We start from the raw sequence: 24641 nt of genomic DNA, 5'->3' as shown, positions 1-24641 counted from the left end.
TAAAGCTACCCTGCTCTGGTCATTCTTCAGCCAATCAACATACTTAATAAAAAAAAGAGGAAGGGGCATCCATTTCTGATATAGTGCTACAGATGAGACATGAAAAGTGTGAAGTACAGTGGAACTAACACTTCCCTATTCTTAACACCTATGAATCTGAATCCAGCCCAAGACTGTATTAGCTTTTTTGTGAGTCACATCACATTGTTAATAGTGAGCTAGTAATCCACTGACGATTATATCTTTTTTATTTTAAGATTAACTCCTAACTATGCTTTTCAAACACTTGTAAAGTTTTTTATATTCAAATGTCAGAATTTCAGTTCTTTAAATTATAAACCCATCAAGATCTTTTGGGAATCTGACTGTCATCCAATGAATTAGTTATCCATCCTCCAAGTTTTGAGTCATATCCAACATGTCATCAGATCTCTAGGATACTGCACTAGAGCCTTCTTGCCATATTATCATTGAACCACTAAAAGCTAATTTGAACATCCAATTACTATTGAATATATTTAATTATCTTCTCATGAAATTAATATTTGTCCATCTTTTCCACAAAGGAAAGATGAGGTACTAGACTATATCCAATTAATTTTAGTCATCTGTTAGTTTAGTAATCCAGTCCAAAAAAAGAATGAGTGTAGTCTGAGAGGGTGTTTTTTTTTTTTTATACCAATGTATACATATCTGTATTATATGTTAGGCACTACACAAAAGCAATGTGGATTCAAAGAAATGAGAGAATTCTTGTAGTCAAAGAACTTGCATTTTCTTTTTCCCATTTTAAAACATTTCTTCCCAATTTCAAAGCATTTATTTTCCCTTCCTTTATGTTTTCCTCTGCACAACAGATTAAAGGGAAAAACAAAACCATTGCAACAAATAAGTATAATCAAACCAAAACAATTTCCATATTAACTATATTTAAAAAAAGTATGTGTCATTTCGTATATTATAGTGTGTAATCTCTATGTCAGGAGAAAAGAATTATTCTTATCATTAGTCCTCTGGAATTAAGATTGATCAGGAGTTTAAAAGTTGCTTGTTTTTATGATGTTGATAAAGTATAAATTGTTCTGGTTTTAAGTATTTCACTCTGCATAAATTCACAGAACTCTTCCCAAGTATTGTTTCCCAAGTTTTTTTTTTTTCATTTCTTATATCACAAATATTTCATATATATATGAAATTATGGTATATGTATATATATATGTATATGTATATGTATATATGTATATTCAATTTCTTGAACCATTCTCAATTGTGGGACATCTCCTTAGTTTGTCACCATAAATAAAACAGCTATCCATACCATTGCTCCTATAAAACCTTTATCTTTTTTCTTTTCTCTTAAGGGTATCTTTGTAAGAATACTATCATATCATCTGCAAAAGAAAATTTTGTGTCTTTTTTTTTTTTTTTTTTTGGTCAAGAAATGGAGACAATGGACATCCTTGAGTTATTCTCTTCTTATACTAAAAAAGATCATATACTAAAATAAAAAAAGATCTTATACTAAAAAATAACCATTATAGGCAATAAAGTTTTAATTTTTTTCCCCCTTTTTTGTTGTTGTTCAGTTGTGTCAGACTTTCTTTTGTTCCTTTTTGGAATTATCTTGGCAAAGATATTGAATTTTTGTTAAATTTTTGCTTTAGTTTTCATTAGAGATGTTGATCTAAGGTTTCTCTGTTTTAACTCAATTTAGGTATCAAAATCAAATTTGTATCACAGAATGAATTTGCAAGGATCTCTTTTGGTATTTTTTTAAGTGTATATAATACTGCAATTAATAGTTCTTTGAATGTTTGACAGAAGTAATGTATAAATATAGCTGGTCCTGGACTGTTTCCTTTGGGATTTATTTATAATTATATGTTTTCTTTTTTGGAAATTGAGTTTCTAAATGATTTTCTTGCTCTGTTCATTAAAAAAATTTTTTTATAGTCATCATATAAATTGTTGGCACACATATAGTGAGGTAAAATAGTTTCTATGAATAGTCTTTATTTCTTCATTTGTTATAGCTTCTTATTCATGTTTGATACTGATACATTTTTTTCTCTTTCAACTCAAATTTGCTAATACTTTATATATTTTAATACTTAAGAATAGTTGTTTAAGCTGACACAGAATGAAGTGAGCAGAAGCAGAACAACTTATAAAATAACAATGGCAGTATAATGAAAAAAAGAACTTAGAAAAAACAAAATCTCTGACAAATTGGTAGCATAATTCTAAAGTGTGGAGTCAAACTCAAAAAGAAATTGATTGCCACAGGCCACATATTGACTTAGAAAATCACAAATTAGCATTATCTATGCTGCATTGTATTTTTATTTATTTTGTTAGACATTTCCTAATTTTAATATGGTCCTGGCCTCCTGTGGTCTGAAGATAGTGAATTTGATACCTCTATTCCATAAGATAGATGATCTGTGAAAACTATATCCAAAAAAGACATGATGGATTCAAGATGAAGAATAAAACCTGATTTTGGACATCAATAATGTTGGAATTTGTTTGCTTGACCATGCTTATTAGTTACAAGGGTTTTGTTTTTCTTTTCAATGGTAGAGTATGTGGGAGAGAGAGAAAAAAGCTTGTTAGCTGAATAATTAAATAAAATAGAAAAAATATATGTAAGGCCAATAACCATTTCAAAATAGTAAAGAGGTCAGCAATTATGAATACATTGATTTTAAATAAAGGAATGTCCAACTTTTAACTAAATAAAAAAAGTTCCAAATAGTAAGAAAAATATTAATCAATCCAACTGTGGAGTTCTGTATCATACTTAACAAATTAGAAAAGATAACAATATTAGCTGAGTTTTAGATACTGACACATTAATACACTAATACTGAAGCTTTGAATTAGTCCAACTATTTTGGAATTATATTTAAAAGGTTAGTAGGTGGCACAATGGTCAGACCAGTAATAAAAATCACTTTGCCAGAAGAATAGAAGCTGGATTAGAGTTTGGAGAGACTTCAGAAGGTTATTGTAATAGTCTAGGCAAGACATAATAAAAGCCTATAGTAGAGTGGGGCCTTATGTGAGTGGAGAGAACAAAATGAATAGTAAAGATATAGTAAGGGTAAAAATAACAAAATTTATACACAGATTGAATATGTGGGAAGAGTTCAAGTGAGGAATTAAGATGACACTGAGGTTGTAAATTTGAATGACTGGGATGGTTGTATTCTCAACATCAACTATTATAGGAAAGTTGGGAAGCAGATAAAATTTGGAGGAAAAGATAATGAGATATCTTTTGGAAATATTCGGTTTAAGATGCTTCCAGAACATTCAATTTAAGGTAATCAAAAGAAGTTTGTGATTGGAAGTGGAGATTAGGAAGGAGATAGAAAATGGAATTAGGGGAAGGGGATAAACATTTATAGTCTACTGATGATAAGTAAGCACTTTACAAATATTATCTCATTTTATTCTTACAATTCTGCAAAGTAGATGATGTCATTATTCCCATTTTACAATCAAGGAAACTGAGGCAAATAGAGTTTAAGTGACTTTCCCAGGTAATATAGCAAGTAAATGTCTATAGTCATATTTGAACTCAGGTCAGTCAGGAAGACTCCAGGTCTAGGGTGCTATCTACTGCACTAATTAGCTGCTTCTAGATATGTAGATATGGTTATCATCTCTACAGAGATGATAATTGAACTCCAGGACCTGATAAGATCACCATGTGACATAAAGCAGGAATTCTTAACCTTGTTGTAGGTCATGGATCCCTTTGGCAGTCTCCTGAAATCTCTTGACCCCTTCTCATATTTTAAGAATAAAAATAGCATTTTTAAATGAATAAAATAAAATACATATGATTACAAAAGGAATTAATAATTCAATTATCAAAATTTTTTTAAAAAGTTTATGGTCCAAAGATTAAGAACCCTTGATGGGAAGGGAAAGGAGAGAAGGGTCAAGGGCAGAGTGTTGGAGGACATCTATTGTTAATAGGCATAATGTGGATTATGATCCAGCAAAGACACTAGAAAGAAATAGAGAGCTAAGAAGGGAATCAGGAAAGAGCAAGCATGGATACTTAGAGGGGATTTTGTCCAGAAGAATATGGTAATTAATAGTATCAAAAGCTATGCAGAGGTCAAGAAGGATGAAATATGAGAAATAATATTAGATTTGGCATTTGATAACTTTGAAGAAAGCAATTTCAGTTAAATGATGAAGTTAGAATCTAGAGTGCAGAGGATTTAGAAATGAGAGGATAGGAAGTGAAGGCACCTTGTATATACTGACTGTCAATGAAAGAGGAAAGATGATCACTAATAGGGAAGGTATGATACTTTGATTTCACATATCCAATCATTTGCTAAGTCTTGATAATTCTTTTTCTTTTCTCCTGATTTACAGAAGTAACACCCCATTATTATCATCATCAATTTCCATTAGGACTATTACAATGGCCTCCTAATTAATATCTTTATTTTTAAGTCCATTCTTTCTTTAATTTACCCTCTACATAGTTTCCAAGTAGAGCAGGAACTATTTTATTTTTATTTTGTATATCCCCAACATTGAGAGGTTATATAATATTGTGAATAGAGAATATCCTTAAAGCAAGGAAAATGTAGGTTTAACTCTTGTCCTAATATTTAGTGATAGTGTGACTTTTGGGGAAGTTAATTCTAAAACATGGGTATGATCATGTCACTTCCTGATCAAAAGTTCTAGTCATGCCAAATTACCTTTAGGATCAAATATAAACTTCTCTATTTGGTACTTAAAGATCTTCACAAATTGAAAATTCCTTTTCAGCTTTTTCCCCTTTTTGCACTTATTAAAGGTCAAACTGATCTTGCTGTTCCTTAAACACATCTCTCTGTCTTTGCTGTTTATCTCCAGTACCTAGAATGTATATTCTCTTCTCATTTCCAGTTCTTAGAAACCATAATGAGAAATCAACCACCACTTCCTACATGGAATCTTTTTGGATTGTCTCCAGCTATTAGACTTCAACTCCCACTTAAATAAAATGACCTTGAATTTATTTTGTATGTACTTATGTGTGCATATGTTGACTCCCTAACTATACAATGAAAGATCTTTTTGAGAGTAAAGAATATTTCATTTTTGTCATTGTATATTTAGTACCTAACAGTTCCTGGGATAGAGTAGGCAATTAATAAATCCTCATTTATTGATTAATTGTAATGCCCTTTTTCCTTAGCTCTATTTCTAGCAAGATTTAATCAGTTCATCTGCTGCCTCCTAAAAGAGGCCTTTCTTGATTCCCTTGGTTGTCAATAGGATTCCCACAAAACTATTTTGCATTTACTTGAATAAAAAACTCCATAATTTGGTGTTTTCCTAACTTTCAAGTCTTCTTACATCTTGAACCTTCCGCAGGTTTTCTGATAACCTGTGACACTGGCTTCATGCCTTTTTCTCAGATATAACACTATTGCCTGACTCCAAACATTTCACTGTCCCTGGGGCCTCTTTCTCTCCCTCCTCATCTCAGCTTTCTTGCTTCCCTGGCTTCAGTCAAGTCCTAGCGCAAGTCCCAAACTCTGTAAGAAGCCTTTCCTTATGTTTCTTAATACCAGTCCTTCCCTCTATTAATGTTCTTCAGTTTATCCCATGCAGGTTGTGTTTATGCATAGTTTTTTGCGTGTTGTCTCCCCGTGAGAGCAGAGCGTGTCTTTTGATTATGTTGTTCTCATATATGTACTGTTTGACACAGTATCTGGCCCATAGTAAGCACTTAAAAATGCTAGTTGGCTGCCTTATCTTTGTATATTATTTCTTCTAGTATAACGTAAAGTCCTAGAAGTCAGGGGCAGTTTTCTTTTCTCCTGTTTATTCCTAGCATCAAGAGTCAGTGAGGAATAATAAATAGAAAATTAGCTTTTACTGTTGTCTCTGACTCATGCCAGCTATATGACTATGTAGGACATTTAATCAATGGTCTCTAAGTAATGGATAAAGAGGCCAACCAGCGTTGGTAAAACTAGTTTCCTCCTGTGAGAGAAAAGTATTGATCTTACCTTCTTTCCTAACCTTAGCTCCTGACAGTGTTTGACACATCATGGTGCTTAATAATTGCTTAACAGATAAATAAATGATCACATCTATACATAAAGGCAATCAGATAGATTAAGTTGGGGGAAAAATATATGTACTACTATAATAATCTAAAATGATGATATGTATTAGGGGTATGTGTATATAGTGAGAGACAGTGGAAAGAAAGAGAAGACAAAAAAGTGACAAATTGATAGGACTTAATAAAAGCTTTCAATATAATGAAAAAAAAAAGCTTTCATTATAAAAGATGAAGAATAGAGACATAGAAAAGATAAAACACTGAAATTCCAAATACGAGAGACTGGATAGATAGTGGAGTAAGTTAGAGGTGAATGCAGATTTAGAGAAAAAGATAAAATTAAGCTTGTATCAATTGAATTGGAGATAGAGGTAGGAGATTCTAGTGAAAGCCTTCTTAGAAAAGAGGTCAGAGTCAAAGAAATAGAAAATGGGGATATCTACATACTGATCCATGCTTGCTTGTCTCCTTAAACTCATCATTTATCTGACTTGCTCCTTCTTTAGAAGGGATAAATAGTAGAAGCTAAGAATAGATTTTCATGTGAAAAAATATTTTTTAGTGTCTTAATCAAGAATAAATAGAAGTTATGACCTTACAACTCTTTTTTTGTGGTAGCATGTTCAAATAGTAATCAATGAAGCAATTTGTGAGAAAACATGTGAAAGTACAGATAAGTTTCTGGAAATTTTGTAATGGTGATAAAAATAATACTTTAAGTTGCTTGTGCTTCCTTTCTATTTCCCCTTTCAAAAAATACAATCGATTTTGAAGAAAAATTAAAATATATGCAATGCCTTTTAGTTTTTTTGTTTCTAAATATATTTTGCCAGTTTAGGAAAAAACATGATATATTATTCATAATTTGATCATAAAATTATATTAGATGAAATGAATTTAAAATATAGCTTATCCAAATAATATACTTGGATTTAATCAATGGATTATATTAAAAACATTTTTGTTTTAACTACAAAGGCCAAAAATTTAGGAACTGTGCTAGCATGCATTTCTGTGTATGTGTATGTGCGAGTATGTATATGTGTATGTGCACATATGTGTATGTGTGTGTATGTGTATGTGTGTATGTGTGTGTGTGTGTAGGCAATCAGAGTTAAGTGATTTGCCTGTGTTCAGGCAACCATTAAGTGAGGGTGGGTTTGAATTCAGGTTCTTCTGATTCCTAATTAGGAGTCTGTCCATTGGGCCATCTAGCTTTCCCATATCTCTTGTTTTTGACATTTTACAAAAACTGGCAAAAACTTAAGAACACATGAAATTACATTTTTACTTTCTTTAGTGTCTTCTAAAGCACTGATTTCATACAAAACCATCCCAGTGGGCCACATACTGAATTAGATGACAAGAAATTACCATGTTGTATATTTTTATTTTGAAAAACATTTCCCAATTACATTTCAACCTAATTCTGACCTCATAGGCTGCTTAGGCCAGCAGGTTGGGAGTTTGACAAGTCTGTTCTATAGTGTTAAAGAAAGAGAAAATCTTCACTTTCCAAAAAGGTTCCATGGAAAAAATCTGGAAGTGGAGAGGGTGGGGCAGGTAGAGAAAGATCTAATTCAGTAAAATTCTTGCAACCTAGCATTTGTTTGATTTTTCTTAATGATCCCACAACTCCTTTCCTTTCAGCTTTTAATAGTTTTGTTTTAAATCCAGAAGTTTTTTTTTTTTAAACAGAAGTTCCCAAACATGGAGTATTAGTGTAGTAATAGTAATAGTAGTAATGAAAACTAACATGTATGGCACTTACTATGTGCCAGGCATTGTGTTAAGTTACATTCATTAGAAGATAATGTGAATTATTTCAATAAGAAGTTTTGTCATTGAATTTCGAATTTTAGGACTAGAAGAACCTTAGAAATTACCAAATTAATTTGCATGCCTATAAAAGAAAAATAAATTTCCATTTCTAAATGACACAAAAATGTAATTTCAAACCTCTAAGGGACTATTTTATCTCACCAACAATAGCAAAATTAAAACAGCAGAATAATATCCTTTATGCAATAATAGTTCTTGGAAGCTTTTTCATTTCACTTAACTTCATAGCTCTATTAGCTTAAATAATACTCCTTATCTAACAATCCTTCCTTACTTAGAGCCTACAAATTTGCATATGCATCAATCTTGAGAAAATAGGAAATGCCCACCATGATATCTATTGAAATCAGCACTTCTGGAAGAGAATTCAGCTACATTTATGCAACCATTTTCATTGATTTGAAGTTGAATAAGATCAAGGATGAAAAATAACTTCTTGTGTTTCATATATATATATATATATATATATATATATATGTATATATATACATACACACACATATGAATACATATATGTATATATTAATGAAATGTTCCCCTAATCAATATCACTGTTAGTCTCTTAGAAAAGGTTGATTTTTTTAAGGAAGCATTTCTAAGACATCATCTTTTTTATTCTCCAGTATATTATCCAGCATACCTTATATGCATATACCTTATATATGTACTTCTTTCACCCTTATCACATATCCAGTATATTCTCCAGTATATTATCTAGTATACCTTATATATGTACTTCTTTCATTCTTATCACATAAAGAAACATATAATCACACATTCTCTCTCTCAAACAGCAGGTACCAGAATAAAATTCACTTAAAATATGATATTACCATCAATTGAATAAACCAAATAGAAGATGCTAAAATATGTTGTATTGAAAGTAATTGCTTTGAGCTATAAGTACTTAAAGACATTACAGTCTAAATCCATTAAAAGGAAATGTTGGCCTATAATTTTCAATCAGTCACTATATTGTTCAAAGAAGATAAGTGACAGCATAAGCACTTTGTAAGTACCATGCTTTAGAATTTTATTCAAAAGAGGAATGTGAACATAAAACATTTGGGGCTGAGATAGACTGATAGGTTTATTTAGTTAGCAGCACCAGAGACCTGCTGCTCTATAGATCTGGCTGCAATGGATCTATTATGTAATGTTTTAATATTTTCCGAGTTTCTGCCTTAAATCATAAGGAAGTCTGGTACACTAGAAGGAGAATTGGGCTTAGAGCCAGGAAAACCTGAATACCTGAGTTCAATTGTCACACTTATAAGCAATATGTACATGTCGTTTAACCTTTATGCTCCTCTGGCAATTCTAGAATTCATCTCCTGAGTCACACAGAACCATAATCTGCATCAGTAGAAGGGGTTCCCATACTGAGAATTCTCAATGCTGAAGAAATAGCAAATCTTTCCCATATTAATGCATGATAAGCATGTGCAGAAGATAAAAGCTTCCCCAATGATTGTGTTTCTCACTTAAAGGCAGATCCTTCATTTTTGGAATATGGAAACATTCTTGGAAGTGCTTTAGCTCATCCTGTTCGTCCAGATACAAAGCAAGTTTCTCATCCGTCAGACTGCAACCAAGCTGAGAGGCAATGCACTCCAGAGTCCTTACTGGTAACTCATGAGAAGTAGAGTTCATCCTAGATTTTAGACAAGAAAATTAAACCAAAATATTATTTTATATTTTTCTAGCAGTCTTTAAACAGAGTAGTAACTTGTTGATGATGACAATAATTCCTTGAATCCAAATATTTGCCAAGTTATATTATTTTTATTTTGGCAATAGCTCTATTCCTTCCTCTCAATTACAACTGATGCTACCTGTGTTTAAGGCCTGATTTCTTCTCATCCAGACTATTTTAACAGCCCCCATTGATCTTCTGGCCTCTAGTTCCTGTCTCTCATTTAACCCTTCTCCATCCCATCCTTCACACTGATTTTGAAATAATTTTCCTAAAGTACCACTCTAATTATACTACTCTACTTAAAAAAAATCTTTACAGACTCCTCATTACTTCTCAAAGTGCAAATAATGCATTAAAAACACTCCATAATTTGAATTCTTTCTATCTTCCTAAACTCAATTTATACTACTCCAATTTCATAAAATCTTATGTTACAAAGTTCTCTCTCTGTCCTCTCTTCTTATGCTTCAGTCTCCCATCACTATGCTTTTGTGCATCAAGTCCCAGATAAGTAGCATCTCCACAAAGAAATGTTTCTTGGTCCCTCCCAGTGAATGTGACCTCTCCCTTTCCATGTTTTTTGTAGATCTTTGGCAGGATATCTCTTGAATTTTTATCATTCTCCTTTATTTCAGAATCACTTTTGCATAGCTTTTCCCTACCAGATCTTATGAGCAAGGCCTCTCCAATTCTAAACTCTATTATTCTTCTAGCATATATCTATGTTCTCAGTCCCTAGCACAGAGGATTAAACCGATTAAGTTTTTAATAAATATTTGCTAAATGAATCATTTATTTTGGAAATATGGATGCATTCTTTGAATGTATTAGCTCATCATCTTTTTAAAGATACAATACAAATTTCTCATTGCTTGGGTTGCTTCTAAACTAAGAGACATTTCACCATGGACACTTATGAAAAGAGTTGAATCAGTAATGATGGCAATGATGATATTTATATTTTAAGGTTTACAAAGCAATTTAAATATATTTGATTTTCGTAATAACTCTGTAACAGAGATACTTTCATTATTTTCATATCATAGATAATGAAATGAAGCTTAATTTACTTGCCCAGAGTTCCACATATATGACATAGTTTTCAATACCAAGCGTTTTTTATTCCATCTTCAGTGCCTTTTTTGGGGCTTAGTTTGATTTTTCTTTTTCACTATTTCTTCTTTAGTCAAGTAAAAGCTAGAAAACATCCATCTCTCTACAAATAAAGGTACCTTGTTTCTAATATTCCCACAATATTTCTGGCATAAAGAAGTCCAAAAAAATGGGTACATGCTATTTTCCTTGAAATTAGATTATGGCTTTTGTTTATATTCACATATTTTTCTCAATTTGTTACTTAAAGAGAAAAAAAGAAACTATCTTAAAGGGCACAAATGCGAATACATTTTTTTCCTTCATTCCTTTAGGTAGAAAAATTTTTTTATTTTTAGCTGATTAAAGAGAAAACTAAGTTTTAATCTCAGTCTAAGAAATGTCTCAAAATTCTTTCTTCCTCCAACTTTAGACTTTCTTTTGTAGGATTCTTATGTTGAAATGTATCTCCCAATGTTTATTTTGAACCTCCTATATACAATTAATATACTCCTAATTTATGGTAGGCAATTTTACCTAACATTTATTCAACGCCATAACAATTAAATGACTAAAAATTACCTAATTGAATTAGAAAAAAATAAAATAAAATTCATTTTGAAAAACAAAAGAATTTCAAAGGAGCCAGAGAAAAAAGATGTAAAGGAAGGCGATTCAGCAGTATCAGACCTTAAACTGTATTATAGACAAGAACATTGTTTAAGTGTAAATTAAATAATTTTGATTATTTTAAATTAAAAATTTGTTGTATAAATAAAACAAACATAACCATGAATAGAAGTAATTCAGGAAATTTGGAAGGAACAAACCTTTCATGGACTATCTCTCAGATGGGATGTGATTATATTAGAACACTGTTGTGGTGTAGGAAGCAACAAACTGGTTGAATTAGAAAAGCATACAAACAATTGGAAATATGGAAAGACTGGAACCTATGAAGTAAGATGCTCTCTACTACTTTGCATATATAGTAATAGTATGGTATAGTATAGTATAGTATAGTATAGTATAGTATAGTATAGTATAGTATAGAAGTATGTGAGTATATATTTACATATTTATAGTTATAGTTCATATATATAGCTATATATATGAATGTGTATGTTTACATATCTGTATATCTATATTTATGGGTAAGGGAAGGGTCAGAAAAAAATCATGTAAAAAGTGAACAACAGGGGGAAAAAAACCCTACAAGGAAGCAAAGAAAAGCTGGGTAACTTTGAAAACAATGTGTAGTTATTATGCAGATTTTCTTGAAATAGAAATGTATTGCTTTATATTGAATTCTCTCATGTTCTGCTGTATATAGCAAAATATTCTATTTTTTTTCTTTTTTTCTTTTGAATTTGTTTTAAATGAATAAAAAACTTACAAAAATGTGCTAGGATTTTTTTTTTTTCATTTCTTATCTCTCCTGTGATAGTACAGCATCTTTATGAGCTGAAGCTTCATCTTAGCAAGTAGAAAATGAAGATGAACTTGCTATAAACACTGCAAAAATTACTATTATGTAAAAATATTTAATATGATTTTTCTGATCCTAGGTCATGTTAGCATTGAACACTTCATGACACAATAATGAATTATAAGGAAAGACTAGAAGTATAGTCATAATTGATAATTCTGATCAAAGCAATAATCTTTAAAATAACTAATCAAATATGCAGAATAGAATGATATTATTATTTCTGAAATTTTAGTAATTCCCACTATTAACAATTCACTAATCAATGGATTCATCCAACCAAAAAATTTTATAATTACAAACAATTAAAAGAGCAAGTAACAGAAAGACTATGAAGGCCTAAACATAAATAAATGCTTTAAAGAGTTAAGATACAGGAATTATTTCAAGAAAATAAATTTTTTGGTCCAGACTCATGAATTCAACCATTTAGGTAGTTCCAAATATGAAAACTGCTTATCCAGCAGATCAGCACTTTATCCACATCTACAATCTTAAGACAGTAAACCTGGACACTAAGAAGTTGGATGGCACGTGCATGCTCACAATCACCATGTTTCAGAAATATAATAAGGCCGATTCCTTCTAATTTCTATTTACCCCACCATCTTGTCTCTTGAAGAAAACATTAAATATGAAAAACTGTATTTCTGTTTTCACAACGACCAGTGGAGAGATATGATATAGCAAAGCAAACATCAGGTTCTAGCATACGGTGAAATCTATGAATGAAGGAGAGAGGGACTGAACTTATGATTTTATTGATACAGGAAACTCCTGAACATGGAAATTCCTTTTATTAATGTAATTCAACAACTTCTCTGCAATTTAAAGTCTTGAGTCATGTAAATTGTCCAGAGTTAGCTATTATAAATCAGAGGTAGGGAATAAGCCCATGTCTTCCTGGCTTTTAGACCTTCTTTCCTATTATTATGTCACAATTGCCTGTATGAACTGAAATGGACAAAAGACTGGCCCCCTCATCCCTGGGTCAAGGGGCCTCAGGCTTATAGGAAAATGTTGCTTAAACTAAATTAAAGGAAGTGCTTTTTAGGATTAGCGCTTGCCTAACAATGTTAGACATCCTGTAAGCTCCCCAGCATCCTCCTTCTTGACTTTTCGAGAAGTCGAGTCACTGTTGTAACCACAAGGCAGAACGAGCATTGCTTATATGCCTGTCCCTATTTGGGTTCCAGGTGGATCTCTATTGAGAGTCTGGCCTGGCTGGTAAATAAACAATAAATGATTTCTAACTTATAAACACCTTGGCTGTCCTGAATTTTTTGCCTGAGGTATTTTAGAACGAATGATAATAGAAAATACCTATATCACTGAAGAATGATTACCAAAATGGTTGTATGAAAGAAAATAAAAGAAGAATTCATGGAAGATTCCACATTGAACTAAAAGTGTACTTATGCTGGATTTTTAAAAAAAGTAATATAGGAGGGGTGGCTATCTCTAGCCTAACCATTTGTTAGTATGAATACAAATACATGATACATTCCCAAATATATACACACTTTAATATATAGATAGAGGATATCTTCTGGATAATGATATCTTCTGAGACAGTAATACATTTATTCAAACAATAATATATAAGGATGAATTGAATAAGTATGTGAAATTATAATAATAAACACATGTTCTGAATTTATATATAATTTTGGTGGCTGGGAAGATGTTAGATAAATCAAAAGATTCCAAGCTCTCTAGATTACCCCCCCAAGCAAGACAAACTATACATCAGGGCAAAAGTAGGGTAGTTAAAAAGAAGTAAGAGTTTGGACAAAAGAATAGCCCTGGTGAAATAACCTGAGAAGAAGGAAAGAAATATACTAGGACAGAGGTTTGGCCTCTTGAAATGTAAATAAATGGAAACCCCTCCAGGGTAGTTCCTTTGAAACAGCAAGAGGCAAGTGCAGGGTAGCTGGGTTAGAATATTAGAATATTTTGCCTCAGGCCCAGCCACAGACCACCTGTGCAAGGTGCAAGGGCTCTGGCATCTGTTTAGGGGAAGACTGAGGGAACCTCTGCTGATAAGGAATGCCAGACCCAGCTGGGCTGCTGAGAAGTGGCCTGGGCAAGGAGCTGGAGCATACCCTGATGTGCAGAAGGAGGGGGGCAAGAGCAGTGCTAGCTGTGTTTATACAGTCATTTACAGGAGAGTGAAATTTTTGGTTCCTGGTTCCAGGATAGAGAAGAGAAGTGAAGGAGTACCTGAGGCTGGAGGCACCTTTCTTCATACTGCAGACCCAAGACTCGAGGTGATTTGCACAAACCAGCTGCCATTAATAACTAATTTTATTGAGAGTGCAGCAAATTACCAGCAAAAGATAATTCTGAACATCACCAGAAAAGGTCTGTTTTCATTGGGCAAAGGAACTTGGACCGCAGCCAAGAATAAACTACCCAGCAAAATTGAGTATTTTCTTCCAGGGAAGAAGATGAGCATTCAATGAAACAGTGAATTCCATTTATTTCTGATGAAAAAACCAAAGTTAAACAAAAAATTTGACCTCCAAATATAGGACTCAAGAGAAGCATAAAAAGGTAAAAAGAACTCTTGAGAACTGTATTTCTTTTATAGGCATACATAAAGAGTGCATGTATAATTTGATTTTACTGTTATAATATAAAAAATGAACTAGAGATGGAAAGGGGATTGTACCAGAAAAAAGGAAAAGTGGAGATAAAAAGAAGGAAATTACATATCACAAAGAGGCAAAGGAAACCTATTGTATCTGAGGGGAAGAAGGGAGGGGGATGAACATTGTGTAAATCTTAATCTCATCAGATTTGGCTCAAAGAGAAAAAAAATGATAAATGTAAATGATATAAATGTATAAATGATAATGTAAACATATCTGGTTTACAGAGAAACATCTCTCACGGCATTGAAAAGTGGGAGGGGAAAAGCAAAAAGGGAAGGGTAGGTTAAATAAAAGGGAATACAGAAATAGTAGGGGAAAAGTATAACAAAAAAGGAGGGACTCTAAGGGGGAGGGATTCTAAAGCGGAAGGACTAATTAAAGCAAGTGATGCCCATAAGTTAAAGGGGAAGAAGAAAGAAAAAAATATAATCTGAGGATAATAAGATGACAGAAAATACAGAATTAGTAGTCTTAACCGTAAATGTGAATGGGGTGAACTCTCCCATAAAGTGGAGGCAGACAGCAGACTGGATTAAACCCAGAATACTACAATATGTTGTTTACAGGAAACACACTTAAAGCAGGGTGATACATACAAAGTAAAGATAAAAGGCTGGAGCAGAATCCATTATGTTTCAGGTACAGTAAAAAAATCAGGAGTAGCTATCCTGATCTCAGATCAAGCAAAAGCAAAAATTGATGTAATTAAAAGATAAGGAAGGAAACTATATCTTGCTAAAGGGTAGCATACAGAATGAAACAATATCAGTACTAAACATATATGCACCAAGTGTTATAATATCTAAATTCTTAAAGGAGAAGTTTAGAGAGATGCAAGAAGAAATACACAGCAAAACTATATAGTGGGAGATCTCAACCTTGCACTCTCAGAATTAGATGAATCAAAATACAAAATAAATAATAAAGAAGTTAAAGAGGTAAATAGATTACTAGAAAAGTTAGGTGTGACAGATCTTTGCCAAAAACTGAATGGAGACAGAAAGGAGTTAACTTTATTCTCAGTAGTTCATGGAATCCATACAAATATTGACCATATATTAGGACATAAGGACCTCAAAGTCAAATGCAGAAAGGCAGAAATAGTAAATGCATTCTTTTCAGATCACAATGCAATAAAAACTACATTCAATAAAAAGCTAGAGGTAAATAGAGTAATTGGAAACTAAATAATCTCATCCTAAGAATGAATGGGTAAAACAGCAAATCATAAGACACAATTAATAATTTCACTCAAGAAAATGATAACAATGAAACAACATACCATAATTTGTGAGATGCAGTCAAAGTGATATTAAGGGTAAATTTTATATCTTTAGAGGCTTACTTGCATAAAATAGAGAAAGAGAAGATCAATGAATTGGGCTTGCAACTAAAAAAGCTAGGAAAAGGGCAAATTATAACCCTCCAATCAAATGCTAAACTTGAAATTCTAAAAATAAAAGGAGAGATTAATAAAATTGAATGTAAAAAAACTATTGAATTAATAAATAAAATTAAGAGTTGGTTTTATGAAAAAAACAACAAAATAGATAAACTTTTGGTAAATTTGATTTAAAAAAGTAAAAAGGAAAATCAAATTGTTAATCTTAAAAATGAAAAGAGAGAACTTTCCACTAATGAAGAAGAAATTAGATCAATAATTAGGAGTTACTTTGCCCAATTCTATGCCAATAAATTTGATAACCTAAGTGAAATGGATGAATATCTACAAAAACATAGGTTGCCCAGATTAACAGAGGAGGAAGTAAATTGCTTAAACAGTCCAATTTTAGAAAAAGAAATAGAACAAACTATTAATCAGCTCCCCAAGAAAAAATCCCCAGGACCAGATGTATTTACATGTGAATTCTACCAACCATTTAAAGAACAATTAACCCCAATACTATATAAATTATTTGAAAAAATAGGGAATGAATTTTCATTTTATGACACAGACATGGTACTGATACCTAAACCAGGTAGGTTGAAAACAGAGAAGGAAAATTATAGACCAATCTCCCTAATGAATATTGATGCAAAAATCTTAAATAAAATATTAGCAAAGAGATTACAGAAAATCATCCCCAGGATAATATACTAGGTCCAAGTAGGATTTATACCAGGAAGGCAGGACTGACCATATGATCATCTCAATAGATGCAGAAAAAGCATTTAATAAAATCAAACACCTATTCCTATTAAAAACACTAGGGTATAGGAATAAATGGACTTTTCCTTAAAATAGTCAGTAGCATCTATTCAAAACATCAATAAGCATCATGTATAATGGGGATAAACTGGAATCATTTCCAATAAGATCAGAAGTGAAATAAGGTTGCCCACTATCACCATTACTATTCAAAATTGTATTAGAAATGCAAGCTTTGGCAATAAGAGATGAAAAAGAGGTTAAAGGAATTAGAGTAGAATGAGGAAACCATATTATCACTCTTTGCAGATGATATGATGGTATACTTAGAGAACCCCAGAGAATCTACTAAAAAGCTATTAAAAATAATCCACAATTTTAGCAAAGTTGCAGGATACAAAATAAATCCACATAAATTATCAGCATTTTTATACATCACTAACAAAATCCAACAGTTAGAGATACAAAGAGAAATTCCATTTAAAATAACCATCAATAGGATAAAATATTTGGGAATCTATCTGTCAAGGGAAAGTCAGGAACTATATGAGCAAAATTACCAAACACTTTCCACACAAATAAAGTCAGATCTAAACAATTGGAAAAATATTAAGTGCTCTTGGATAGGTCGAAGGAATATAATAAAGATGACAATAGTACCTAAACTAATCTGGTTATTTAGTGCTCTACCAATCAAACTCCCAAGAAATTATTTTACTGACCTAGAATATAATAAAAAGAAAATTCATCTGGAAGAACAAACTGTCAAGAATTTCAAGGGAATTAATGAAAAAAAAAAAAAAACAAAACAAAAAAAAAAAAAAACATATGAAGGTAGCTTAGTTGTACCAGATCTAAAACTATATTATAAAGCAGAGGTCATCCAAATCATTTGGTAATGGCTAAGACATTGAGCAGTTGATCAGTGGAATAGATTAGGGTCATAGAATAAAATAGCCAATGACTATAGCAATCTAGTGCTTGACAAACCCAAAGATCCTAGCTTTTGGGATAAGAATTCACTATTTGACAAAAACTGCTGGGAAAATTGGAAACTAGTCTGGCAGAAACTAGGCATTGACCAACATTTAATACCATGTACCAAGATAAGGTCAAAACGGATTCATGATCTAGACATAAAGAATGATATAAATAAATTAGAAGAACACAGGATAATTTACTTCTCAGACCTGTGTAGGAGGAAGAAATTTGTGACTAAAGAAGAACTAGAGGTCATTATTGATCACAAAATAAAAAATTTCAATTATATTAAGTTAAAAAGTTTTTGTACAAACAAAACTAATGCAGACAAGACTAGAAGGGAAGCAATAAACTGGGAAAATATTTTTATATTCAAAGGTTTTGATAAAGGCCTTATTTCAAAAATATATAGAGAATTGACTCAAATTTACAAGAAATCAAGTAATTCTCCAATTGATAAATGATCAAAGAATATGAACAGACAATTTTCAGATGAAGAAATGGAAACTATTTCTTGTCATATGAAAAGGTGCTCCAAATCATTATTGTTCAGAGAAATGCAAATTAAGACAATTCTGAGATATCATTACATACCTCTCAGATTGGCTAAAATGACAGGAAAAGATAATGATGAATGTTGGAGGGGATGTGGGAAAACTGGGTCACTGATGTATTGTTGGTGTAGTTGTGAACAAATCCAACCATTCTGGAGAGTAATCTAGAACTATGCCCAAAGAGTTATCAAACTGTGCATACCCTTTGATCCAGCAGTGTTACTACTGGGCATATATTCCAAAGAGATATTAAAGAAGAGAAAGGAACCCATATGTGCAAAAATGTTTGTGGCAGCCTTTTTTGTAGTGGCTAGAAAATGGAAATTGAATGGATGCCCATCAATTGGAGAATGGCTGAATAAATTGTGGTATATGAACGTTATGGAATATTATTGTTCTGTAAGAAATGACCAGCAGGATGATTTCAGGAAGGCCTGGAGAGACTTGACGTTCAGTGAATTGATGCTAACTGACATAAGCAGAACCATAAGAACATTATACATGGCAACAACAAGATTATAGGATGATCAACTCTGATGAATGTGTCTTTCTTCAACAATGAGATGATTCAAACCACTTCCAATTGTTCAGTAAAGAAGAGAATCAGCTATATTCAGAGAGAGAACTATGGGAAATGAGTGTGGACCACAACATAGCATTTTCACTCTTTTTGCTATTGGTTTTTTGCATTTTTGTTTTCCTTCTCAGTTTTTTCTTTTCTTTCTAGATCTGATTTTTCTTATGTAGCAAGATAACTGCATAAATATGTATACATATATTGGATTTAACATATACTTTAAATTATTTAACATGTGTTGGACTACCTACCAGCTAGGGGAGAGGGTGGAAGGAAGGAGGGCAAAAATTGCAACAGAAGGTTTTGTAAGAGTCAATGTTAAAAAATTACCCATGCATGTATTTTGTAAATAAAAAGCTATAATAATAATTTAAAAAAGAACAATCCAAGAAACACAGGATGATGAAACGAAAATCAACCACCTAGAAATGGAGATATAGAGTCTTAAGGAAGAATATGATCTTCTAAAAACTAGAATTGGGCAAGGGGAAGCCAGTGAAGTTATAAGAGACCAAGAAATAATAATAATAATATTAAATATTATTAATTATATTATTATTATATTATATATATATGAAAAAACAAAAGATAAGGGGAAACATTTCACAAGAAAAACAAAGTGTGAGAAGAACAGGCATAGGCAATACATAAGGGAAGAAAATATGGAATGATTTGTATCTAAGAAGGATGATATTCCCCTTTAGAGGAACAAAGGACACACAAGTGTAATATAAAATTACATTGATGTATATTAATGTATGTGTATATGATTAAAAATATATCTGTGCATATGCATGCATGTACATATAAATATATATTCATGATTAACTAATATACTTCTGGGAGGTGGGAGGTGGAAGGGGGAAGGGAAAAATATAGTTAAAAGTGAAGAGCAGAGACCAAAAAATACCTTACAAAAACAAGCAAAGATGGACAGTCCTGAATGCAACATGTAGTATTTATTAAATATTCTTTTATGAAACAGAATTTTATTTCATATTTTGAATTCTCTTTTATGTTCTGTTGTACACAGAACCTTTATCAGAACCTTTTTTCTTTTCTATTTCGTATTTAAGTTTCTAATCAATCAGTTAATTAAAATTAGGTTAGGTTGGATTGTTATCCTTTGTTTTTGAAAAGGACCAAATTAACATTACTATGTTAAGAGTGGAGTTACAGTGTATCTGACTGTGCCTGATCAAATTAACAAAAGCTTGGAATATTCTGCCTTAGGTTGGACACAAATAGATTCCATGAATATTTGAAGTAGCTTCTCTAACTTTGGCCCTTCACATTTCTTCTGGGCTAATTTAATTCTGCTTTGCTCACAGAGCACACCACCTTCTTTAATGAGGGTACGCCAATCTAGGCAGTCCTGTACCAGTGTCTCCCATGTCCCCATGTCATACAATCAATTCTTAAGTTCTTGAGAGTGTCCTTCTATTGCTTTTTCTGACCACCTTGGGAGTGCTTACTCTGAATTCTCCACATAAGTCTTTTTGATGAATGAATATTTGGCATTTGAACAATGTGGCCAGTCCAAAAAATAAAGAAAAAAAAGGAAAAAAGGACCACTTCTTGCAGTGGGCCTAAGAATTTATCTTAATAATAATCCAACTAAGTGTTTCACTTGCCTGATTCCGGCCATTCCCAAAAGATCAATGGAGGGTGATTTGACCAAGATCTCCAATTGAATGAAGCCGCTTAACTTGTCTGAGAAGATATGCTTTCCCAGAGGAAGACCAGAGACTGTGACTCTCCTTTCTTTTACAGACTAAAGGGGGATACGGTTTCAGAGTTCACCCCCATCAATGGGAGACCAGGAAGGCAGAGATAAGTGCTGGTAACTGGAGACATGGGATAGGTTCAAATCTTAGCCTAACTATATGACCTTGTGCAAATTGTTTAATTTCTCTGGTCTGTTTCCTCATCTATAAGAGACTTCTCAGCTCTAAATGTATGACATATAGTACAGCTGAGAGAACATTTATGTGTGTATGTGTAATTACATAAGTGAAATATATTCACACACTAACATAAAATATACATATATGTGGGTATCTCAACAACACATATGAATGTATGTATGTCCTTAAGACATACATATATTCATACAAACTGTAAATCCTTAAAACAACTTGGTCTCAAGATACCCTGTGATGACATGCTTTCTTTTCTATTTTTTCTCCTTTTTTTCTCTTTTTAAATGATATTCAGTTAAAAACATGGCCACATTGGGCCAGCTGTGGGTAGGTATCTCTCCAGGCAGCTACTAGGTCAGCAAACTGCGGCCCCGGGCAGAACAAGGCACTAATTGATCAGCTTCCTCCCAACAGGAGGCCGGCTTCTTGGGAACCAAAGAAGGAATTGAAGGGGCTGTGGCTGCGGTGTAGAAGGGGTGGGGGGTTGGTAGGTTCTGCTCCGGGGTGGAGCTCTCTTCCCTGGACCGTCTACCAATGATGGCCAGCGATAGTAAGCAACTGCGCAGGTGCAGTAGCTCAGCCTTCCCTGGTGCCTCTCGCTGACCTTTGATCCCTGTCCCCACGTTTCCAATAGTAAGGACAGAAGAGAGTGAATAGGCTTTTGTGTAGTACGAGTCTAGTTCTACGTCACCCCAGCAAAAATCCCGGACTGGTTTGCCATTTCCTTTTCCAGCTCATTTCATAGATGGGGAAACTGAGGCAAACAGGGTGAAGTGACCTGCCCAGCAGCCATAAAGTGTCTGAAGCCCAGCCCTCTTTTCCTTGCACCACCTGCGGCCTCTGGAGTGAGGCAGGAGCCCAGCAGGACCATAAGTTGCTCCAAACCTTACAGCTACAATAAAATCCGGAGTGCAGCTCCAAGGTTGGGGCAGGGCTCTGATTTCCTCCTTTCGCCCCTTTGTTGGGTGGATAGTCAAAGCCTGGAGAGCCACTGGGAGAGTTGGAGGGCGTGGGCTACAAGTTCCCAGTGAAACCTAAAGTTCCTCTCTGAAAGGACTCCAGGAGTCACGTGGAGCCCTGCTCTCCCTGACATCACCAGCACCAGGTCTGCTTTGCTGGAGGGGATTTTCTGACCATGAATTCCCCCATCAGTGATGTCACATTTCACTTCCGGGCCTCTGAGCTCTTTAGGACCTGAAGTCAGGCTGGTGTGAGGATCAAATGAGAAGATGTCTTATAAAGCAAATGGTCTTTATTATTTTTAGTTGTGTTCATATTCCAGTCGGCTCCTGGAAATTTCTCTTCCCCTTTTGAGAAGTACATAGGAAAGCTCTGAGGTTTTGTAATTCATTAATTTCTAAATTAAAGCTTTTCAACTTTCTAATTAATTTCCAAACTAAAACTTTGAGGTTGAGCCATTAATTTCTAAACGCTATACCTCAAGTGCCAGAGCTTAAATAATAGTAGCTAAGTTTTATATACCATTTATTATGTACCAGGAGATTTACAAACATTAACTTATTTGCTCCTCACAATAAGCCTGAGAGATAAGTGACTTGCCCATGTGCATTTGTGGTATGGTTGATTGAAGAGACTGCTGGAATGGAAGGCAGAAATTACTGAGTTTAAATCCTGTTTCAGATACTAGCTATGTGGCCCTTGGCAGATCACTTAATTACTGTCTGCCTCAGTATCCTGATGTGTAAAATGGGGATAATAATAGCATTTACCCCTTAGGATTGCTGTTAGGATTAAACAGGATAATACTTGAAAAGTGTTTTTGCAAATATTAAAACATTATATAAATATTAGCTATGTTATTATAATTAATACTATTTTATTACCATTAATGGATCCACTCAGTAAACTTAATATGAACAAGAGGCATTCTGCAGCCTGACATTTCCACTATGGATTAGTTAGAGTCTTTTGAGAAGTTGTGAATCCCGTTAAGGATGCTTTTTAGTATTCAGAAATTTGATGCTTTCATTACAGTTATCATCTGTTCAATTCAAGAAGCATTTATTGACTATATAGTGTGCCCCAGGCAGTCGATTAGGTACTGGAGATAGACAAAAAAAAAAGAACACAGTCCCTAACCTTAAGGAGTTTATATTCTATTTGGGAGAGGAAAGAATACTATGAACACAGGTGAGTAAATCCAAAATGTATACAGATTAAATATAACATTATTCTCTCTGGGCTTTGGTTTCTTCATCTGTAAAATGAAGGGATAAATTAGATTTCCTTTGAAGTTCCTTCAGCCTGAAAATCTGTCTGGTGTTTGCCTGATGGTGTGCTTTTGTGCTTCCCTGGGCTACAGCACCTGTGATCTGGTAGCCAGAGGACACCTACTTATCTGAAGCTCTGCCGATGCACAGAGGAGGCCTGTCTGCTTGGGGCCACGCCAAAGCATGTGGCAGTCTGGCTGCTGGAGGAGGCCTTGGTTGCCTGGGGTTGTGCTAAGCACTTGGCATTTCTGCCGCTGGAGGATGCCTGCCCATCTCGACTACATGGATACACATGATAGTTTCGGGAGCTAGAATCTGCTTGTTGTGGTTATTTTGCACATCTAAATCCTTTTTTTTTTTTCTTTTCCTGACTAGATATTACAGCTCAAAGGATTAGAATTATCTGTGATTGTATCTTTGAAGAAATTTTGTATCATTTTAATATATGCATGAGAGAGACTTTGTTGGAGAAGAATCTTTAAGAATATATATTTTACCACCAAGTCAACTCCTTTAAAAAATCAGTCAATTGAGTTGGGTATTATTTTCATCTTTCAATCAATTGAATAACAATAAAGATATAATCTATTGAGGAAAACAATTCCCAAAGCCTGCTTATTAATTTTTACCATATTCCCAAAAGCATTAATAGAAATATTTAATATGATCAGTGTATAATGGATTAGAAAGTGTTGTAAGGGACATTTGAACTTTTAACTTTTGGCAATATATCTGCCCTCTGCCAATCCTACAAATTTCTGACCTATCACACATTGGCTTTAATTAAGTAATCACATTTCCACATATATATATATTTATAACATGATGTGATATGGATATTTTAAGGTTTTACATGATTCCTTGCTAGATGGAATCGCAGAGATAGCTATGGCTGATGATCCTCCAGTTATTGACATCAAGCATATCAATATCCATAAACTGAGATTACTAGAGAGAAGCATGAAAGAGAGAATTGCTTGTAATAAGACCAAAAAAAAAAGTATGAAGGGACAGTCAAGAATTGCGTAAAAAAGATTGAATTAAAAAGTAGCAAGAGGAACAGAATGTTTGGAGAGAGAAGATATAGGTCAAGCCATTTCATTAGGAACAATAGAAAAACAAAGAATAATAAGGGATTAACTTTTCGTACACTGCTTAATATGGCTTTACCCACTGCTTTCAGGAGATGGCTTTTTTTTTTTTTTTTTTTTTCTGACGCATTTGGGTTTAAGTAACTTGCCTGGGCCACACAGCCAGAAAGTATTAATGGACAGGTCATATTTGAACTTAGGTCCTCCTGACTTGGGTTAGTATTCTATTTACTGAGACAATTAACTGCCACAACTAACTG

At 33.2% G+C, this 24641-nt stretch overlaps 1 protein-coding gene across 1 annotated transcript in view; it reads right to left on the bottom strand.

The window, feature by feature from the left end:
* KYNU (kynureninase) overlaps positions 1–24641 on the bottom strand; it is a 138139-nt gene that overhangs the window by 107790 nt on the left and 5708 nt on the right. The window contains exon 2 of the mRNA XM_051985816.1: positions 9424–9593. Within this exon, the coding sequence (XP_051841776.1) occupies positions 9424–9592 (169 nt within the window). The 5' untranslated portion in view covers position 9593. The remainder of the gene's footprint in view (positions 1–9423; positions 9594–24641) is intronic.

The sequence above is a fragment of the Antechinus flavipes genome, chromosome 3 (genome assembly GCF_016432865.1).
Source record: "Antechinus flavipes isolate AdamAnt ecotype Samford, QLD, Australia chromosome 3, AdamAnt_v2, whole genome shotgun sequence".
NCBI lineage: Eukaryota > Metazoa > Chordata > Mammalia > Dasyuromorphia > Dasyuridae > Antechinus > Antechinus flavipes.
The sequence above is the reverse complement of the archived record's forward strand: the minus strand, read 5'-3'. Positions and strand labels throughout refer to the sequence as shown.